Source organism: Sebastes fasciatus, chromosome 21, assembly GCF_043250625.1.
Source record: "Sebastes fasciatus isolate fSebFas1 chromosome 21, fSebFas1.pri, whole genome shotgun sequence".
Classification (NCBI taxonomy): Eukaryota; Metazoa; Chordata; class Actinopteri; order Perciformes; family Sebastidae; genus Sebastes; species Sebastes fasciatus.
Genome location: NC_133815.1, coordinates 10931521 through 10953019, shown reverse-complemented (window position 1 = coordinate 10953019; position 21499 = coordinate 10931521). Strand labels below are relative to the sequence as shown.

General features: G+C 42.1%; 1 protein-coding gene across 2 annotated transcripts in view; it reads left to right on the top strand.

Annotated features, from left to right (window-relative positions):
* The window catches only part of vipr1b (vasoactive intestinal peptide receptor 1b), a 52549-nt gene extending 42981 nt beyond the window's left edge, over positions 1-9568 (top strand). The window contains exons 11-13 of one of the 2 annotated variants that reach the window (XM_074621571.1): positions 233-362; positions 929-970; positions 7475-9568. In XM_074621571.1, the coding sequence (XP_074477672.1) occupies positions 233-362; positions 929-970; positions 7475-7666 (364 nt within the window). In that variant the 3' untranslated portion in view covers positions 7667-9568. Of the gene's footprint in view, positions 1-232; positions 363-928; positions 971-1076; positions 1216-7474 lie in introns of those variants that run through there. The other variant, XM_074621572.1, reaches the window with a different exon arrangement.
* Positions 9569-21499: the final 11931 nt, after the last annotated feature.

Here is a 21499-nt window from a genome sequence, read left to right as displayed (position 1 = left end):
TCAAAGTGTTTTTTCCTGTGATGGAGGGCATCTCATACACCAGTCATAATGCATGAGCTATTTTCCCACTGACATTTTTAATAGTGTTTTTTTCCCATCTCTGGTCCTCAGAGCTGAAATGTAAAATGAAAAGTACTCTGGGGTTGCATTTCATTATTGGCATATATGGAGACAGATTGAAAATTGGTTTCACCGGAGGGAAACATTTTTTTTTTTTGCTTTGTCGTTTCAGGAGGCTGGCGAAATCAACGCTGCTTTTGATTCCTCTGTTTGGGATCAATTTTATCGTGTTTGCATTCATCCCAGAGCAAGTGAAGACGGAGCTGCGGCTGGTTTTTGATTTGATTCTTGGGTCATTTCAGGTACGACATCAACTTTTTAGGAAGAAGCAATTATAAAAACACTTCTACCTCTTAATTTTTTATAAATTTTACAATGAGGAGTTTGTATTTGATGCAGTTCATGAAGGTCATCCAACACTGAATTTCTAAATCGAACTTCATTCAAGGCCCAAAGTAATGAGTGGCTTCCTGTACAGCCCCGACCTGCGAGTGTTTGTATTGAAGAAAACCCTCGCAGAAAACCGTGGCAGGGCTCCAAGGGCTTTGCTGGCTGATTCAGTGGCAGTGTTACCGTTTTAAACCCCCGGTGTTATTTCAGTTCATCCCATAATGAGGAATGATGGAGAAAGCAGCCAGACAGCACAGCTGCACTACAGACCGCTCGGAAACCAAGGAAACCTTTCCAGCACATTCTTCTCATCCCCCCTTTCTCATTATTATTGTAAACTAGCCGTCGTACACTATGCATTGCTTTTCCATTTATATGTCTCATGAATGCCACAATTAGCAAATAGTTGTAAAGACAGGATAAACAGATATGTACACCCTGTTATTGCTCTCTTATCTGTGTTTTTCTGTCCATTTAGGGCTTTGTGGTGGCAGTTCTTTACTGTTTCCTCAACGGAGAGGTAGGTACCCCCCTCACAGTCGTGTAAACACTCTTTGTATAAACACACGCTTTAAAGATTCCCATGCAGAGATAGCCCACAGTGTTGATTCTGAGTTTATCTGTAGATTTATCCGTGGCTCCCTCGGTGCACCACTTACATTCACACACAGTCCTGAAAGGTGGATGGAGCTGTGAGCATGAGTCACCAGCGCTGGTCGCCTCCCTTGGACCTCCTCGCAGCATATTTTCTGCCTGCAGGGTGGGAGGGCTGTAAAAAGCACAGCCTCTCTGGCAGGGAGCTATTCAGTGATGTCTCTGTGTTAGTTATGTTCCCAAGGCTGGGCCAGATTGAATCACAGTGATGGGCTGGATGGCAAGGTTTAACATCATGCTGCCTGAATTTTAAATCTGTAATTTTCAGGTGTCCTTTGTTAAGTGTGAAGCCTTGGCGATGTTGTGTTTTTAAATTACCGTAGCCTCTAGAATGATATACAGTCCTGGAGCCATTGTTCATTGTTTGTCACACATGGAGTCACAACATCACACAAGAAATGCAATATCGACAAAAGACTGTACATGAATACAAAATTAAACAAAGGGCATACAAATAGCAGTGGAAAGTAATCTGTTGTGGCACAAGAAGGACTTATTCATTACCTCTACCTCAATGATATGAAACAGCATTCACCTTGTCCAAAAGTACCCTCACTTTATTCGATACACCTATTATAGCTAAATCTAATGCAACAGTCCCGCAATAAGTCTGACCTTCACGAACGTCATAATGTTCAGTGTTTGTTGAAATTCAAAAATAAAGTTTTGTATGTTTTGTAACCCTGTAAAGGAAAGTATGCCTTGTTTGAAACTGTTTTCTGGCGGTTATTTAACTTCCATCCATCCATCTTCAACCGCTTATCCGGGATCGGGTCGCGGGGGCAACAGCTCCAGCAGGGGACCCCAAACTTCCCTTTCCCGGGCCACATTAACCAGCTCTGACTGGGGGATCCCGAGGCGTTCCCAGGCCAGAGTAGAGATATAATCTCTCCACCTAGTCCTGGGTCTTCCCCGTGGTCTCCTCCCAGCTGGTCGTGCCTGGAACACCTCCCAAGGGAGGCGCCCAGGAGGCATCCGTGCTAGATGCCCGAACCACCTCAACTGGCTCCTTTCGACGCAAAGGAGCAAGGACTCTACTCCGAGTTCCTCACGGATGACTGAGCTTCTTACCCTATCTCTAAGGGAGACGCCAGCCACCCTCCTGAGGAAACCCATTTCGGCCGCTTGCACCCGCGACCTCGTTTTTTCGGTCATGACCCAACACTCATGACCATAGGTGAGAGTAGGAACGAAGATTGAACGGTAGATCGAGAGCTTTGCCTTCCGGCTCAGCTCTCTTTTCGTCACAACGGTGCGGTAAAGCGAATGCAATACCGCCCCTGCTGCTCCGATTCTCCGACCAATCTCACGTTCCATCGTCCCCTCACTCGCGAACAAGACCCCGAGATACTTAAACTCCTTCACTTGGGGTAAGGACTCATTCCCTACCCGGAGTAGGCAATCCACCGGTTTCCTGCTGAGAACCATGGCCTCAGATTTAGAGGTGCTGATTCTCATCCCGACTGTGTCACACTCGGCTGCGAACCGATCCAGTGAGTGCTGGAGGTCGCAGACCGATGATGCCAACAGGACCACATCATCTGCAAAAAGCAGCGATGAGATCCTCAGCACACCGATCTGCAAACCCTCCTCCACCCGACTACGCCTCGATATCCTGTCCATGAATATCACGAACAGGATTGGTGACAAAGCGCAGCCCTGGCGGAGGCCAACCCCCACCAGAAACGAGTCCGACTTACTGCCGAGGATCCGAACACAGCTCTCGCTTTGGGCGTACAGGGATTGGATGGCCCTGAGAAGTGCCCCCCTCACCCCATACTCCCGCAGCACCCCCCACAGTATCTCCCGGGGGACCCGGTCATATGCCTTCTCCAAGTCCACAAAGCACATGTAGACTGGATGGGCATACTCCCAGGCCCCCTCCAGGATCCTTGCGAGAGTGAAGAGCTGGTCCGTTGTTCCACGGCCAGGACGGAATCCGCATTGTTCCTCTTCGATCCGAGGTTCGACTATCGGCCGAACCCTCCTTTCCAGCACCTTGGAGTAGACTTTACCAGGGAGGCTGAGCAGTGTGATACCCCTGTAATTGGCACACACTCTCTGGTCCCCCTTTTTGAAAAGGGGAACCACCACCCCGGTCTGCCACTCCTTAGGCACTGTCACCGACTTCCACGCGGTGTTGAAGAGACGTGTCATCCAAGACAGCCCCTCCCCACCCAGAGCCTTCAGCATTTCAGGGCGGATCTCATCAACCCCCGGGGCTTTGCCACTGTGGAGTTGTTTGACTACCTCAGTGACTTCCACCAGGGTAATTGATGATGGTCCCCCATCAGCTTCCAGCTCTGCCTCTACCATAGAGGGCGTATTGGTCGGATTCAGAAGTTCCTCAAAGTGCTCCTTCCACCGCCCGATTACCTCCTCAGTTGAGGTCAACAGTGTCCCATCCTTACTGTACACAGCTTGGATGGTTCCCCGTTTCCCCCTCCTAAGGTGCCGGATGGTTTTCCAGAAGCACTTTGGTGCAGACCGAAAGTCCTTCTCCATGGCTGCTCCGAACTCCTCCCACACCCGCTGCTTTGCCTCCGTCACGGCAGTGGCTGCTGCTCTTCGGGCCCGTCGGTACCCTGCAACTGCCTCCGGAGACCTCCGAGATAACATATCCCGGAAGGCCTCCTTCTTCAGTCGGACGGCTTCCCTGACCACCGGTGTCCACCACGGTGTTCGAGGGTTGCCGCCCCTTGAGGCACCTAAGACCTTAAAACCACAGCTCACCGCCGCAGCTTCAGCAATGGAAGCTTTGAACATCGTCCACTCGGCCAGAAAAGCTCCGCCGGAGGTGTGAGTTGAAGATCTCTCGGACAGGGGCCTCCTCCAGACGTTCCCAGTTCACCCTCACTACGCGTTTGGGCTTACCAGGTCTGTCCAGAGTCTTCCCCCACCCTCTGACCCAACTCACCACCAGATGGTGATCAGTTGACAGCTCCGCCCCTCTCTTCACCCGAGTGTCCAAAACATGCGGCCTCAGATCAGATGATACGATTACAAAATCGATCATCGACCTTCGGCCTAGGGTGCTCTGGTACCACGTACACTTATGAGCATCCTTATGTTCGAACATGGTGTTCGTTATGGACAATCCATGACTAGCACAGAAGTCCAACAACAAACGACCACTCGGGTTTAGATCAGGGAGGCCGTTCCTCCCAATCACGCCACTCCAGGTGTCTCCATCGTTGCCCACGTGCGCGTTGAAGTCTCCCAGGAGAACTATGGAGTCCCCTACTGGAGCCCCATACAGGACTCCATTCAGGGTCTCCAAGAAGGCCGAATACTCCGAACTGCTGTTTGGTGCATACGCACAAACAACAGTCAGAGTTTTCCCCCCCATAACCCGAAGGCGTAGGGAGGCGACCCTCTCGTCCACCGGGGTAAACTCCAACGTAGCGGCACTCAGCCGGGGATTTGTGAGTATCCCCACACCCGCCCGGCGCCTCACACCATGGGCAACTCCAGAGAAGAATAGGGTCCAACCCCTATCCAAGAGTACGGTTCCAGAACCGAGGCTGTGCGTAGAGGTAAGCCCTACCAGATCCAACTGATAGCGCTCCACCTCCCGCACAAGCTCCGGCTCCTTCCCCCACAGAGAGGTGACGTTCCACGTCCCCAGAGCCAGCCTCTGCCGCCCGTGTCCGGTCCGTCGAGGTCCCTGGCCTTCACTGCCACCCGTGTGGCAGCGCACCCGACCCAAGCGGTTTTTCCCGCAGGTGGTGAGCCCACAGGATGGAGAGGAGGGGGGTGCCACGTTCCTTTTTCGGGGTATCCCCGGCCGGGCTCCATGGCAAGCCCGGCCACCAGACGCTCGTTGACGGGCCCTCCGTCTGGGCCTGGCTCCAGACGTGGGCCCCGGGCTTCCTCCGGGCCGGGTAACTCCTCCTCTGCCTCGTGTCATCATTGGGTTTTTTGTGAACCATTCTTAGTCCGGCCCCTCACCTAAGACCAATTTGCCATGGGAGACCCTACCAGGAGCACGAGGCTCCAGACAACACAGCCCTCAGGGTCATAGGGACACACAAACCTCTCCACCACGTTAAGGTGATGGTTCCCGGAGAGGAACCATTTAACTTAATTAGCGCAAACGCAGTAACCACGCCGTGGACTGTAGCTATAGCTGTTGCCTTCAATAGTTGAGATGATCTTGTGGTTTTGCATTTCCTCATATTACTCATATTGTGATATACACCGATCAGCCATAACATTAAGACCACTGACAGTTGTTACACATTATGCTGTTATATACAATAAGACCTGTAGACACCTCCTGATTTAATATTATAGTAGTGTTGTCACAATACTGGAATTTCTGAATTCGATACAATATTGATATTCAATACCATTTTCGATACCACAAAAAAAATGGACATAACATTGAGTTTTATAAAATTTTATTTTTATTTAAAGATAAACCCATGTATCAATACCGTGGAAAATTAGTTGAGTATAATTGAGTATCGATACTTCTGTATTTTTGACAACACTATATTATAGTAGACCCCTCACCAATTCATTGCCCTGCAAAATGCACGTGGGGGCTCGTCCGGGATTGTGTTTACTTTCCGGCATGTGAGAATGTTGAGATGAAAAAAATAGTGCTAATTGAGTTAGTTGAGACTACGAATGACATGACAAAGGCTAACACACCTGAACAGTTAGCAGCTGGAGATGGGTTGGGACCTTGGGTAGTCGGTGTCAGTTAGGCCCAAAGTCACCGTCATTCCTAGCAAATGAAGGGGAAGGCTTTATCCGATGTTCCAGGATTCCAGTCCTGAGCACAGAGCTTGTGAATGCCATCTCCTCATTAACTGAAAACTATCATGACATGCCTGCCAAGGGACAACGCAGCAGACTTCCACTTGTTATCAGATGTGAACCCAACTCCCCATGAAGACGAAGAGTATGATGGGCTGAGCAGTCAGCAGCTCAGAGAGTAGCTGGAAGTCTTAAAGGGCCAGAGTCAGTAATCCATCCCGATGCCCCTGCATGCCAATGATTATCTAAAAGACCAGAGAACTGCTTTTGGGACCAAAGGCAGTGCAGCTGATCTTATCGTGAGATTCCGGCAGGAAGGTGAGAAACTGTAAACGTATTTACTCAGACTAGACAAACTTTTGAGAGCAGCCCATCGTAAAGGGTGAATTGAAGTGGCGTGTTGCTCTGCGCATGAGAATGACATACAAACTCAAGCCTCCTCCAAGCTTCACTGAGCTGCCTCTTGACGTGAGAGAAGAAGAGGAGGAGGTGATCCTTGAAAGACAAAGCGCAAAGACCTTTGTTTCCTCAGCTGTGGTTAAGCGTGCAGCTACAGCTTCAGTTGCTGCCACCTTAAGAGAATGATCCTGCAATACAGAGACTCAGAGAAGACTTTACAAGGGCTTAAGAGGGATGTTGCACATCTGTTTCCTGCCTCTGTAGCTGCATCAGAAGCGTGGACCAGTATCCATGTCACTGCTGCTTGAAGATTGAGTTTAATGGCGATGCGGTTGGAGTGGCTGAGACCAGTGAAACACTTGTGCTTGTGTGTCCTGATCCAGCTATGAAAGGCAAGGCTTCCTTTGTGGTTGGCACAACAAGGTCACCCTGTAATAAAGGAACAAAGGTGGAGAAGTTTCAGGAAACTTTGGTTCAAGCCTTTCACTCTGCTACCTGATGGAATTGCAACTGTCACTGGCATCCCAAAGTTCGCAGGAAGTTTCTCTAGTCAAAGTGTCCTCATAGACCAGCCTGAGGAGGAATGTTTCCAGATGTTCAGCTGTCCAATGTCATCACATCACAAGTCAGTTCTTGTGAAGCAGAAGTCTAAGCCCAGCACATCTGAGCTGTCTTCCATCTTCCGTCTTCTCCCTTGAGTGGAGAGAGAGATTGTGTCAAGAAAAATGATAAACGTGATGTGAGTTTGATTTTGGTTAACAGCTGTCTGACTCCTCATGTGGATTCAAATGAGCTCCAACATGCGCACCAACAGTATGGTACCAGAGAGTTACAAAACCCACGGGTATTCAAACGTAATTTTTTTTTCATTTCTTTATCACAAGTGGAATTTAAAAGTGTGAACCAACTGTTTTGTGATACATATTGCATTCTGTTATTGTTTCCTCATGTTGCTCATAATGTGATATGAATGGTAACTAATGGGCTAAAGTTGTTGCTAAGGTAATGCATAGGAGTTTTATGCTCACGTTAACCGCACAGCTATTATATAAGCTAACCAGGCCTCTCTGCACCCTACGCATAGTTCCAATCCCCTCCCATGCAAAGTGTATTTTCAGTTACTTTTATGTGGTATGCCATAATGACGCATACAACAAAACAACATGGTGCTGTATTAAAGTATTACTGTTGTGATCTATTGTAGGTCCAAGGAGAGATCAAGAGGAAGTGGCGAAGGTGGCACCTGCAGAGATACATGGGCTCTGACACCAAATACCAACATCCGTCTATCGGCAGCAGCAACAACTTCAGCACCCAGATCACCATGTTGACACGATGCAGCCCGAAAACACGGCGGGCATCATCCTCGTGTCACGACGACCAATCTAGCATATGACTCACACCGACACTGATGCAGACATACATGCTGTACAAAAAAATGCTCTCATGCCAAATCATTAGGCAGAAAAAGAAATACGCACTCCCTCATTAGCACATGCACTCTGGGAGGATGTGTTGCTCGAGTGTGACACGGACAAAGTGACGAGAAGAAAAACAGTGCGACAGCTTTCTAAGCAGCTTTTTAATCTCCACGCTTCTTAAAGATAAAGATACATTGCTTCACAAGCACAGCTTTTTGCACATTTGAATGAGAACCATTCACTTTTTTTTGTATTTCAGTGCACATGTACAGGTGAATTTGTGAGTCATATCATTATGGATCATTTGATCAATCGTTATTAAGTTCCCCGTGTGCTGAGACGCCGGGCAAAGCAAAATGTCACAGATTATCGGGGTTAGGTGAAGGAATCCGATGTGAACTGCACCAGCAGCCCCGCAATCTGATGCAATTATGCGCTGATTAAACATGATTTAGTGGATTCCTGCAGCTCCAAATGAACAAGGCTGGTGCGAAGACACAGCCTATTATAGGAAAAGGAGCTTTTTTTAACAGGAAATCACATTATTTATATCATTAGTGTGTGCAGCGACATCACAGGCAAAGAAAAGTACCAGAAATGCATTTTTAGGCGACCAAAAAGAACAAAACCATGCACAACATTTTTGTTTTCCTCACTGTGTAGGAAGACGGAAAAAAAAAGAAAAAGTGGCTGATAACCAGCGTTTTTCCATAAATGCCAAACGGATGAGGTTTCAGACTGGGCGACCAGTGTGATGCTGATTCACAATGATGGGTTTGGAGTACAAATGCCCTTCTCTGCACTATCACTCTCACGAGAGTCTGATTGCCCTTTGCCTTCCCTTTTATCAATGCAGCTCTCCCTCTTGTTTTGTGTGATTCTGAGCCTATGATAGGGTGTTTTTTTGAGGCACTTGGACAGTTTTGTGCCGATCACTGACGAGTGCCTGGTTTCAGTGTTTCGAAGTGACATTTTCAATCAAATCCTCACTGGCTGTCGGCTGCTCTGGAGAGGAAATGCCTTTAAGCAATTCAGTCCTTGAATGTTTACATTTACTTGGGAGGAGTCATTTAACATTGTAGAGACAAAATATACAGTGTAAAGAAAATGAATTACTATGTATTGTTGTACCATATATCAGTAATGTAACTGTAATCGTTGTTTGATCATGTTATTCTAACATGTGGGATTTAAAGCCTCACCAGGAACCAAAAAGTCTCTTGTTTATGTCGCAGTCTGTGGCTCAACGCTCAGCATATAACAGCTAAATAAAGGGCACTGCGCTACACTTAAAAAACAGTCTACAGACTTGTACAGAGAAGCTGTCTTGGTGATCCTCCAATGACTTGTCAGGTTTAAACTCCTCCAGTGGAGGAGTTTAAACCTGACAAGTCAGTAGAGACTATATTGGAGCCGGTATGCAAAGCAAAGCAAGGTGACAAGGATGACTGGTGCTGTCACAACCATGCCGTCATTGTGCTTTTCAGAATACAAGGTTAGACTTGAAAGTCACTTGCATGTTCATGCAAGAGGGAACATACAGAAGATCCAGCTTTACCTGGAGAAAAAAAAAAACATCTCAACCCGCCACTGATTTAAAGAGTCAGACCGCCACAGAGCACCGTGAGAAATTAAAGAACACATGCTCATTTTTGGAAATATTCTCTTTCTGGTGAATAGATGAGAAGATTGATACCACTTTTATACGGAGTAGGGTATCAATCTTCTCATTTAATTCTCGGCAAGAAAGCAAATAATGTCAAACTATTCCCTCAAAGACTCATTATCCCACACTGTTCAGTGCCTGTCTTCTGTTGTCTGTAATATATAATGTAATTGTGTGAATTTGCCAATGTACCTCTCATAATGGTGTACATACAGAAGAAACAATACCAAGTATACAATGTTTTCAAACGCAGTCACAGGTGTTGCTATATAGATATTATCTCTTAGTGTTTCGGTGGCCTGGCGTAGTTGTTTTGTATCAGTGAGATAATATTAAAAAGTGATATTGAATCAACCATTCTGATGTGCGCTTACAGTAAGTAGTCAGTATTGAAGCATGTGTAATACAGATTTTCAAACTGGATATTGTGTTGTGTATATTTAACATTTGATAGTTGCTTTGTTAGTGCAACGCGTGTAACACTGGTGCAATGCATAACCATGGTGAACTACAAATGTACTGTAAGTATTTATTAGCTTGAGTTGACATTTGTGTACACATAAGGCCACTTCTTAGTTTTAGATTTTTGTATATTATTATCATTCATTTTGTACAGTGTATGTAAATACTGTTTGGCAGGAAATTTAACTTGCCATAAAATTGACATTGTGCCACTCAAACTGTATGAGATTCATTATTTATACGAGATAGTGGACGTTCCCTTTTCTGTGGAGATTATTTAAAATTCCACGTCGTACTTTGCATGTCAAGGTAAAATTATCATTAGTAGGCTGAGTCCAGACTTTCTGCACCGGTGTAATGTCCTTGTTGACTGATTGAAGCTTATTTTGAGCTCTGCTACTTGATAAGGGCCTGACCTAAAATCGATTAATTTTTTATTTTACTCCCAGAGATGCTCAATTAAGCTCAGAGACTCAAATTGTCCACGCAAATATGCTAATCCCTGTTCCTGAAAAAATAATGTTCGGGTCTTTTCCAGTTCAAATATTCATATTTGATATAACTAGCAGTCTGAGGATGACTTGATCAAATGTCTGCGCCTTCAATATGCAAGCAGACGGCTTGATGTTCCGGCTGACGTGAATGTGTAATATCTTCAGAAAGCAGCACATTGCAGCACATTGCGTTCTTTTTAGGAAACAAAAACAGACAGCTCAAAGTGTTCGAAACACTTTCTCAAGCTCACAGAGAGGAATTGTCCCAGTACTTTTTCACTTCATTGTGTGCTGCTACCGGTCACACTGCCCTTAAAAGACAACACGTGTCTGAAAACCTTTAAATCATTTTTTAAGGGTTTCAGCTATTCAGCTCAATAAAGCCAGTATAACCTATTTAACAAAGTTTACATAAATGCAGTCAGAAATCAAATATGGGAAGTAAATAGTACATTTATTTACATACGTTGAGGTAGGATCCTTTTACTGAATTTGCATTACTTTATACTTTAACTCCACACATTTCAGAGGGGCGTATTGTACATTTCACTACACATATGAGGGGTGTGCAGATACCTCTTTACAGATTTAAATTTTGCATGTAAAATAGGAATAAAATCATGAAAAATTACGATAGACACATAGTTGAAACTACAACTTACTTGCTACAACAACATTTAAACAACACTGACTCATTATTGCAACAATGATTTAAAGGCACAATGTAATGAAATGTAAAGCAAACAAGCCCACCACTAAAATTCAAAGTTGTTCAGTTAATCTGGTTGATTAGACCTCTGCTCAGGACTGTGTGGGTGACTAATTGAGTGACATCTTTCTGAGTCTCCTGTTAGCTTTGTTGAACCTGTTAGGGCGGGACAAATGACACCTTTAACATTCTAATTGGTCGATGACTTGTGACCTAATTAATATCCATCAAAACTCCTGCCCACCTTCAAACTGAGCAGAGGTCTTATCAGCCAGAAGAACTGAAAACCAGAGTTGCCAAGTGTGCTTATTATAAGCGACTTTGGGCTTGTTTTCCTGAAAAGTCGCTTACAAATATTGGTAGTCGCAGGTTGCATTTGTTTCTTGAATCTTGTAAAGTTAAAAATAGATGCAAAAAGGACATGAAACGTTCAACTTTAAGTTTATAACAAGAAAAATGTAAAGTTGCAAGCTAAAATGGATGCAAAAATGCAATTTAATGCATGCAATCCACAATAAATTCATATATATATATGAAGTGTGGCCGCCTGTCTCATATTGTGGTAGGTAGGTAAGGTCGCTTCTTTTGGGCTTTTTTGGAGGGGAGAGTTGCTTCTTTTGGGCTTGTTTCTATAGACCTCGTTGCCTGTTTCTCTCGTGAGATCTGGCAACACTGAAAACACCTGTGTGGGTGTACAGAGGTTTTAAAATAATCTCCACCTCAACAAGCTACAGCATTAATTAAAATGCTGCACTCTATATGGGACCATTTTGCATAATGAGAACTTTTATTTTTTGACACTTGAAGCACATGTTGCTGCTCATACTCAAGTAGAATGTTTGAATGAATGAAACACCGGCTGTATGTTACTTCCTTCACCCCTACACCACCTCTGGGTTGTAACAACTTGTAATAGAATATTTTATACGGTGGTATTTAAGATCTCCGTACTTCTTCTTCTGAATTAGTCTTCCACCTGTCAGAAATCAAAGTAACTCACTCCAGTTCCTCTCAGTGGGGCCAGTTGCACTCCAGTTGGGCTATAATGTTTGACAGGTAGGACTGGCCCGCTGGGTTTGTTTTGGTGTGATGAAACTCCAGCTATTTGAGTTAATCCGTCTGTTGTCCCACAGGTTTATTGGTTCACTCGCTGCCTTTGAGCGCGGCGGACCTCTCGCTGTGCTCAGCACCATGAAGGCTGTGTAAAACGGTGTAAAAAAGATTAACAAACGCACCCCGCCCTGCCCGGTTTCACAGATGAGCCGCTCTTGGGTCTAATGTTTAATTAGCTCTGTCCATGAAGTGGAAATGAGCATGCATATAACACGATTAACTATTCATAGGAACGGTAATGATTGTGAATAGAGAGATTTCCAGGTTTCGAAGCTTGCTGCATGAAATATTAAAAAGATATATTAAAAACATCAACCCTGAGGCCCATGTGTTGAAAGGTGCTGATCAAATTGATACAAAGGTGATTTATTGTATTTCATTTTGGGGATTTATACACTGTGAGTGTGTCAGATAGTTTAAATGTATGATTTACAGACTGTCGAGGTCAGAATTGATAAAAACAGGTAGACAGAAGAGAAGATGGATGAAGTTATTTTCAGATACCCGGTGACTTTTTAAAATGTGAGACAGGTGTCTTGCCTTTAAGCATCTTTCAATATTCATGACACCGGTAAAATATTCATGCAAATAAAGCAAAGTTTGGAAAGGCGAGTCATTGAGCAAACAAGTGAGTTTAAGAGGTTGCTCTGACTTCCTCTGACTCCTGATTTAAAGAGAAGCCGTCTGATCTGATCTGATCTGATCTAATCTGATCTGATCTGATCCGTGTCCCAGAGTCATGCTGATGAACATCAGAGCTTTGCCCAACTTTTCAGAGGCAGAGCTGGAGGAACAAGCCATTGTATATCAATGATTTCATGACCTCTGTGGTCGGGATATGCTGCAGTAGCTGGTTGTCACTCATCATAGTGACTACTTGAAAGAATGATGGCAGAAGCTTGACTTTCTTCTCTTCCACACAAAGAGGATGTAAAAAACAAACTGTACCACCTTGAACTTTATGAATATTTCACACATTAGCATGCCAACCAAAGCCAGCTGGTATGAAAGAACAAGACGGACTGACCCACCAGAACCAGTCCGTGCCTTATGGACATATACAGTAGTAGCACAATGGGGTATTACTGGAAATATGCTGTTTTCGTAAAATGTAGCAGAGATTAAAAACACATGTTTTAAATATATACTTTAATGGTCTAAACTTTACATCTAAACAAGTTGGGGATGACAAAATTACAGTATACTTAACATAAGAAATATAGGTTAATATAATAATAACAATAGTATAGCCTATACAGCCCGTTCGTATGAAAAGGTGTATCAATGACATGATAAGTCAAGGCATTTAGCGTGCAATACAAACGTCTTTCTTGCTTTTGGCGTGTCATTTGTACGCCATTTAGTTTGTGACTGCAATGTAAACACATAACACGCCGCGTAAATATGCTACGCTCAGAGCTAGTGACGTAGAATAAAAAGAAAGAAAGACCGCTTATTGCGGGCGGGGAGGTTGATGGGTCAACTTTTTAACCAGTAGACCGATGTTCAAGAGCGGTGTTTTGTTTTGTACGTCAGGTTAGTGACGTTTGTCACCTGTTTTCCGTACTTATGTTACGTTTTTTTCTGTACGTATTTAAAGGTATGATATGTAACCGTTGGTTGCTGTTTGTAAACACACGGCATTCAAAGTTGTCCCTTCCTCCTCGGCTCAATGAGTCGAGAGGGAGAGAGAGCAGCGATTGTTGAACGAGAGTGACTGAAGAGAGAGAGCGGCGTTAGCGAGAATAAAGCAGTGGATCAGAGAAATAAAACGTTATTTTCTAATTGTTTCATGGCGGTTACGTTCTAAAACACATATAAACACACAACTAACTCCGCACACCTCCTTATAATCCTGCTGGAAGATGCCGAGTTGCTGGATTTTTAATGAATGCAGACTTCCTGTCTGCTGGCGGTAGCTCAGCGCTGCTGTGTTGCATTTTGTAACATCTCAAGCTGCTGTAATCACATTAATTTTTCTTGTAATTTAAATATGAAGACATTAAAGCTGCAATAATTAATATTTTTATATGAACAATGGGCCAAATAACTACATGTAATGTGAAAAAGGGTCACTGGTAGTGACTACACTGCAGATAATTATCACCAACTCTGCTGTTCCAATCAGCTCTACGGAGTGTTTTAGCGTCTTTCAGCTCCTTGTTTTGGTTTTACGGCCCGCAGCTTTACTGTTTTGGTTCAGTGGAATATTTAGCAGCTGAAGATATTTCCCTCAGGAGTTGGTGGCGACCAAAAACAGAGCGAAGCTGGTTCTGCCGCCGCCGACTGAACAAAAACAGAAAAACAAATCAATCAATTAACACAGCTTTAAAGTTATTTTTCCCTTCAGTTCTGTGGTCGCAATGGTCCATTGTTCTTTCACCGCTCTTTCATCTTGATTTGTACGGTACACTCAGTCATGATTAATGCACACCGCAGTTCATTAGAGAGCCATTCTTCTAACATATGCACACTTACATTCAGTATGTACAGTATCCGTCACTGCCAACGCACACTATGGAAGAAACTGTTTGAAAGCTACACTCTTTGATTCATGTTTAGCCGAGGTGTAAACAAGCTTGGGAAATTGTTCCACACATTTATACAATGACAGGATGCTTGATCTCAGTTTTGACATAAATACATAATTCAGTTTGGGAAAAAATGACTCATGTAGTATTTAAGGCATGCGATCTCATCTGGGTGAAGTGATTGCATTGTATTTACATCTGGGCTGGTTTGGCTGGGAGTGTTATCGCATGAGGTTGGGGAGCTGGTGGTGTGTATTGTACAGAAGAGCTTTATGCATTACATGTGTCCAATTTAATGTATCACAATTAATATAATCTATAACTCAGATATAGTGATTCCACTATGATTCCATTGAATTTCACTGAAAAAAGTTTAAAACCTGTATTGAGTATAAAAATGATGTTCATAGACTTATGAAAATAACCTTGACTTTACTTTTATATAGCCTATATATTATACGCTAATGTTTCTGTGCTGCAGCTTTATAGATAGATATTAAAGCAACGTTGGACTCATAGCAGAGTCAACATTTCAAGGAAATAAGAGAGTAAATATTCAGATTACTTTTTATGTACTTATCAGAGATATACTTAACAAAAGTATACTTACCGTAAACTTACAGTAAGTGTACTTGGCACATACTGACAAGTATACTTAAAAGTCTAAGTATACTTGTATGAGCCAAGTATAAAGAAAAGTCTAAGTATACTTGGCTCATACTGACAAGTATACTTAAAAGTCTAAGTATACTTGGCTCATACTGACAAGTATACTTAAAAGTCTAAGTATACTTGGTTTATACTGACAAGTATACTTAAAAGTCTAAGTATACTTGGCTCATACTGACAAGTATACTTAAAAGTCTAAGTATACTTGGTTTATACTGACAAGTATACTTGAAAGTCTAAGTATACTTGGCTCATACTGACAAGTATACTTAAAAGTCTAAGTATACTTGGCTCATACTGACAAGTATACTTAAAAGTCTAAGTATACTTGGTTTATACTGACAAGTATACTTGAAAGTCTAAGTATACTTGGTTTATACTGACAAGTATACTTAAAAGTCTAAGTATACTTGGCTCATACTGACAAGTATACTTAAAAGTCTAAGTATACTTGGCTCATACTGACAAGTATACTTGAAAGTCTAAGTATACTTGGTTTATACTGACAAGTATACTTAAAAGTCTAAGTATACTTGGTTTATACTGACAAGTATCCTTGAAAGTCTAAGTATACTTGGTTTATACTGACAAGTATACTTAAAAGTCTAAGTATACTTGGTTTATGCTGACAAGTATACAGAAAAGTCTAAGTATATTTGGTTTATAGGCCTACTTACTTAATCTTTTGATCAAGATATACTTAAGAATAGTATAATTAAGTATTCTTGCCTTATAGGCCTACAGAAAAGAATACTTGGCTTGTAGTTGCGCTTACTTTTTGATTGAGTAGCCTATTAAAGTGTGTGAGAGTTTGTAAAAGGATGTTTTGATATGAATTTACATCAATTCATCAAGTTTTTGGATTATCCGTTCACCGTAGAGGCATGCAAGAACAACATATTTTAATATATTTTTTAATCTCATCACAAATCATCTAGTCAAATAGCAAAAGGAGCAAGTCTCTTTATATAAAACATAAATCATTGGCTATAAATTAGAGCATACAAAGTATACTTTAATGAACTAAAAAGCAGAGATTCTCACAAGTCATTTTTTGCAAGTCCAAGTCAAGTTTCTTATTAATCCCAATAATCATGTGATATGATCAAAAGCCGAGCGATGGCTCAAGAAAACAGGAGACTCTTGAAAGTAAAGTTTATGATTTGTTTTGTCTTTGTGATTTCATGCATTGGTTGAGTCGAGCCAGTGAGCAGAGAACATCAAAGACTGAGGGTTTATGAATTGTTGAACATCCTAATGAGCATAAGGGGTATGCTGTATAGCCTTTAGGTCCTGAGTACCAGACAGGGAATCAACACATCACAGCTGGAACATGGTGTGAATGTTAAAGCTTAGACATTATTTCTGCAACACTTACTGTGTGAAAGCACACAAAGGAAATCAGTGCAGGAATTACAAGAATGCAGAACTGGTAAAGGTTTCTGGATTTAAAAACAAATTGTTCCCTTCAACAGAAAACTCATTTATTTATTTAAAAAAGTATTTTTTTATTGATTTCCAAAGGGTCAAACAATCAAGGATTAAGAAGCATGATACATACATTTCTTTTCCAACTTACCCTCAACACAGAACACATTCTCACACACGAGAGCCAAAAACAACAAACACTGTTTACAGCTTGTTGCCTCAAAATGGCCAAACAAGCACCCTTAAATGTTATCTGTCTCATTGTTCTAACTCATAATGTAAACCCACTGTTGAAGCAGAGAGAGAACTTTCTATAATTCACATATTTTTTTATATTGGAGACCTCCACAAGGAGACTGGTGCAGTCATGGCACCGGGAAATTAGGGATGAATAATGTGTTTGAATTTAATGGAAAACGCTAAAGTGTAGGCCGCCGACATGTGGCATGGGCACTCGACCTGAGATAAAAATTCAATAGGCTGGATAAGAGTGGGCTGCCGGAGTGACTCACCTTGATTATAGATATCACGGCTCAAAATAATTTCATACAGCTATGGAGAGCTCTCCAAAAAAACTTCCTGCCATTACATAAAAAATATCAGAGAAGAGGTTTGACCTTTTGAATAAGGTTGTTTTTGGGGGGTTTTGCTGCCGCCACAGTAATATTCAGGTTAACCATATAACAGTAGTTCCTTTTTTTAAATTATTAGTTATATAAAAATGGATATTAGGCCTACAATAATGTTTTCATACAATTGAACTGTCAATGTTTAGGTTGGTTTGGTCCAGCTATGACAGGATATGTTTCAACCATTTTTTTCCATTTAGCTGTCAATCATTTATCTATTACTTTTATTTTAACCATTATCCATTAGCTTACTTTATCCATTTATGTTTAGCTATTTCAACTGCTTACCCATTCATTTAGCCACAATTCATTTAAACCATTCATCTATTACTTTCAGCTATTTCTACTCCATAACTGTAAGTAACTAGCCACCATATTAACTCATTATTTCAACCATTTTATAGCCTTCATTCAGTTATTTTAGCTGTTTATCCAACTCTATTTTTTTTTTTTTTTAGCTATTTCAACTGTTAATCCGCTATTTTAGTATATTTTGTTAACCACCTCTCCTCTCGTTTCAGATCACTTTCTGCCTTTGTGTGTTTTCCCGCCTGTTTTGGACGTCTGTCTCACCTTGATTAGTTTCACCTCGTCAGCCCTGCACTCCCTCCTGCTCACCTGTTCTCACTTCCCCTATCTGTCATCCACTACATAAACCAGCCCACTTCCTTTGTTCTTTGTCAGTTCTTCGTCATAGTTTTGTAATGTTCTGTTACATGTTTTCCTATCCCCTGCCTGCCAGGCCTTCTTCTGATTCAGACTCCTTCACCTGCTGAAACTTCCATAAATCACGTAAAGGTACAGTGTGTAACATCTGGCGGCAGTGAGGTTGCACATTGCAACCTCTTCTGTGTGCCAAGCGTGTAGAAGAACTACTGCTGATGTGAAAATGAAAACTGTTGTAAGATTAGTAGTAGTAGGTCTTTTGGAGCAGAGCCGGTGCATAGAGTGGGTGTGAATGTGGGAAGTGAGTGGTGAAGCGAGAGAGACAGAGAGAGAGAGGGAGAATGTGTGTGAGCGAACAAGTGAGCTCGAAGACAGAGTTAGTTTAGCGCAGTTTGAACTTTAAGTTTGGGGATTCACAAAACAAAATCTAGAGGGAATGTGATTTATACAACGCGGAGAGGTCTAATGTATTGGGATGTGTGTAGTCTACATATTACAAGCATAGGTGACAAAATCAGTTTGATTGCATTGTTTTCTATTGCGACAAAGCGCTGCTGATTCGTGTTAAAATGAGGAGTTATCTGTACGATACCTCCTCATTTCACTACAAACACCTAAATAAGGTGACAGCAGGCTGGAGGGAGATGGCCTGAAAGTTTACACAGGCTACTGTTGGCTGTATTGTATATCATTTTCAGTAAATATCACAATATAAAACCTGTGTTTTCTGTTTAAAAAACACAAACGTTAGAAGATAGCAAGTACTTCTCACCCATCTTTTAAGTGGTTACGTCTCCAGTCTGATCTTGACCGCACAGCTGATTGGTACGCGGTTTGTTTACATTGCGTTTATTATATATTTTATATTTGAATTAGCTCCACCACTCCGCAGTCTTTCCACAGGGTGCTTTTAGAAACACAGGTTTGTCGAACGTTTGGCTGACGTGGATGCGGATTTAATGTCTGTCAGCAACTGTCAGTCAATGTCAATAAATAGCCCAGTGTGTGTAGCCTATGTGTGCAATAACCATCACATTTGATGGTTATTAAGAAACACTATCACCTCTACAATACAATGGAAATAGAATCGGGTAGCAAACACTGCATTAAATCATCTGAAGTCGTTTTCTGTTGAGCTGATAAGGCAAGGCTGTGAATATAAGAGCAGAGGAGGCACTTATCTTTGAGCGAGAGAAACGTGAGCCATAAACATTTCAGCAGGACCACCCATGCTGTTAAGCCTATTCGTTAAAGCAGAGAGGGCAGCATCTCAACACCAGGAAGCCTGCTCTGCCAATTAGGATAACAGGAGGTTCATCGCTGCAAACGAAGAATCACTGAAGCGGACTGTTTAATTTAGATGAATTGTAGCAGGAGTGATGGCACTGTGGATATAAAATAGCACTATAAGAGCTCTAAAGGGACATGTTGTATTTGTTTCTAACCTCAAATGTTCCTAAATATGCATGAAGATGCTGACAAACACGGCATGCTTTACAGCTAATGACACAACTACGTCAATGTCTGTAAATAAAGGTGGCAATAGAGAGAATGAGTCGATATTTATGGGAGGGTTTTATGGGCCTGAAATTAAACGGAAGCTTTTTTTGTGGCGTTATCGGAAAGCGCAGGTCAAAGGTCGTGAACGGCCAACGCACATCACACTATAAGATCTACTCTATTGATGTGAGGAGGATTAACACTGGATTATCTATAGAACAACATTCTTATTACTGGGCTCCATGCAGTGACGTCTGAATGAGGACTAGAGATAATGTTATTGCTTAAAAAAAAAAGTCCTGGATAAAAGAAAAGGCCAGACGTGATGTACAGTTTCAAACATCACCCTCAAGGTCGCGTCCTCTACTTTAAACTGTTATTACAGAACACGCCAGACACCATCACGTCACTCCGAAAGTGTCTTTACTGTAACTTTTATCAAAAGCCCAAGTTAATCTTTTGATGTACCAGACATTTGGCTGAACGACAGGCACGATAATTACACTTTCCCTTTTCACATGCCCTTTTGAAATATCAGCGGAAGCAGCCTGTAGAGAAAGTTTGCACTCAATAATCCCAAGGCTTCTCTAACGCCCATCGATGTTTGTTCTACAAGACGGCAACATCAATTTTTAAGTAAACTAAAGTACTACTCGAGCAAATCTCTTATGTGACTGGTCGAATGGGAACACAGGTATTTGTCTGGACTTTAAATAAAGGCTATCGTCGATTCACAGTGTGGATAGGGTATAAAATGTTGATTTACTTCACTGTTCCAGGTGTTTAAACAATCAATGTGACCTACGTAAATCAGGATAAATTAGTCGGCAGATCTCGGGGGAACAGTTGGACTATTTCCACAATTGTTAAAACGTGCCACCTAATAAAACAGTTAATACCTTCTCCCTTTTACTCCCACCTTGTGTGACCTCTCCTGCCTCACACATGAATAATCACATCTAAATGTTCTTCTCTGAGGTTAAAGGACACTTTCACCTACAAGATGTTTGGCCTTTTAACCCAATGTAAATTTACTATAGGCTCAGGCTGTAACACAACTTATATTGACAGATGTCATTAACTAATAAAATATAACTAACCAGAGCAACAATATCTGCTGACACAAACTTAAATGAAGATTAGTAACTTGTGAAAGGGCTCCATCTGGTGTCACATTGGAAAAAATACATTTACATTGGATGTTCCAAGTCTGCTATAGTAAGTTAATGGCTTTTTTATTTATAGTTTCATGTCTATCCTGTTTTGCTTGAAACTCTTCTTATTAGCATCAACTTTTAAAGTGAAAATGACCCTAATAATGAAGATATTCTTTATGTTGCCTGATCTAGGGCTGCCCCCTCTTAGTCGATTAGTCAAGTAATCGGTTGTTTTGGTCTTAGTGGACTAAGATTTCTTTAGTCGATTAGTTGTTTTTTATGCTTTTTTCAAGCTGAGTGATTTATTTTCAAGAATGAGCACAACTCTGGTAAACACAAGATTTAAAGTGGTGCTTTTGTGTGATTCTTTGTGGAGAAAGTTTCACAGATCTGCCGGTTAAAGGACCAGTGTGTAACAATTAGGGGGATCTATTGACAGAAATATAATATTAATAGGTATGTTTTCTTTAGTGTATAATCACCTGATAATAAGAATTGTTGTGTTTTTGTTGCCTTAGAATGAGACGTTTATATCTACAGAGGGAGCAGGTCCTCTTCACAGAGTCGGCTTGTTTCTACAGTAGCCCAGAACGGACAAACCAAACTCTGTTAACTTTTCCTGCTTGAGCCGGAGTCGATAACGTTACTCGCTCCCGTCGCTGCCCCTCTCTCTCTCTTGCTTCACCACTCACTTCCCACGTACACGCAAACTCTACGCATTCTACTCTTACAACAACTGGCTTTAGAGAAGGCCATTCACGTTTTCACGTTAGCCACCGCACCG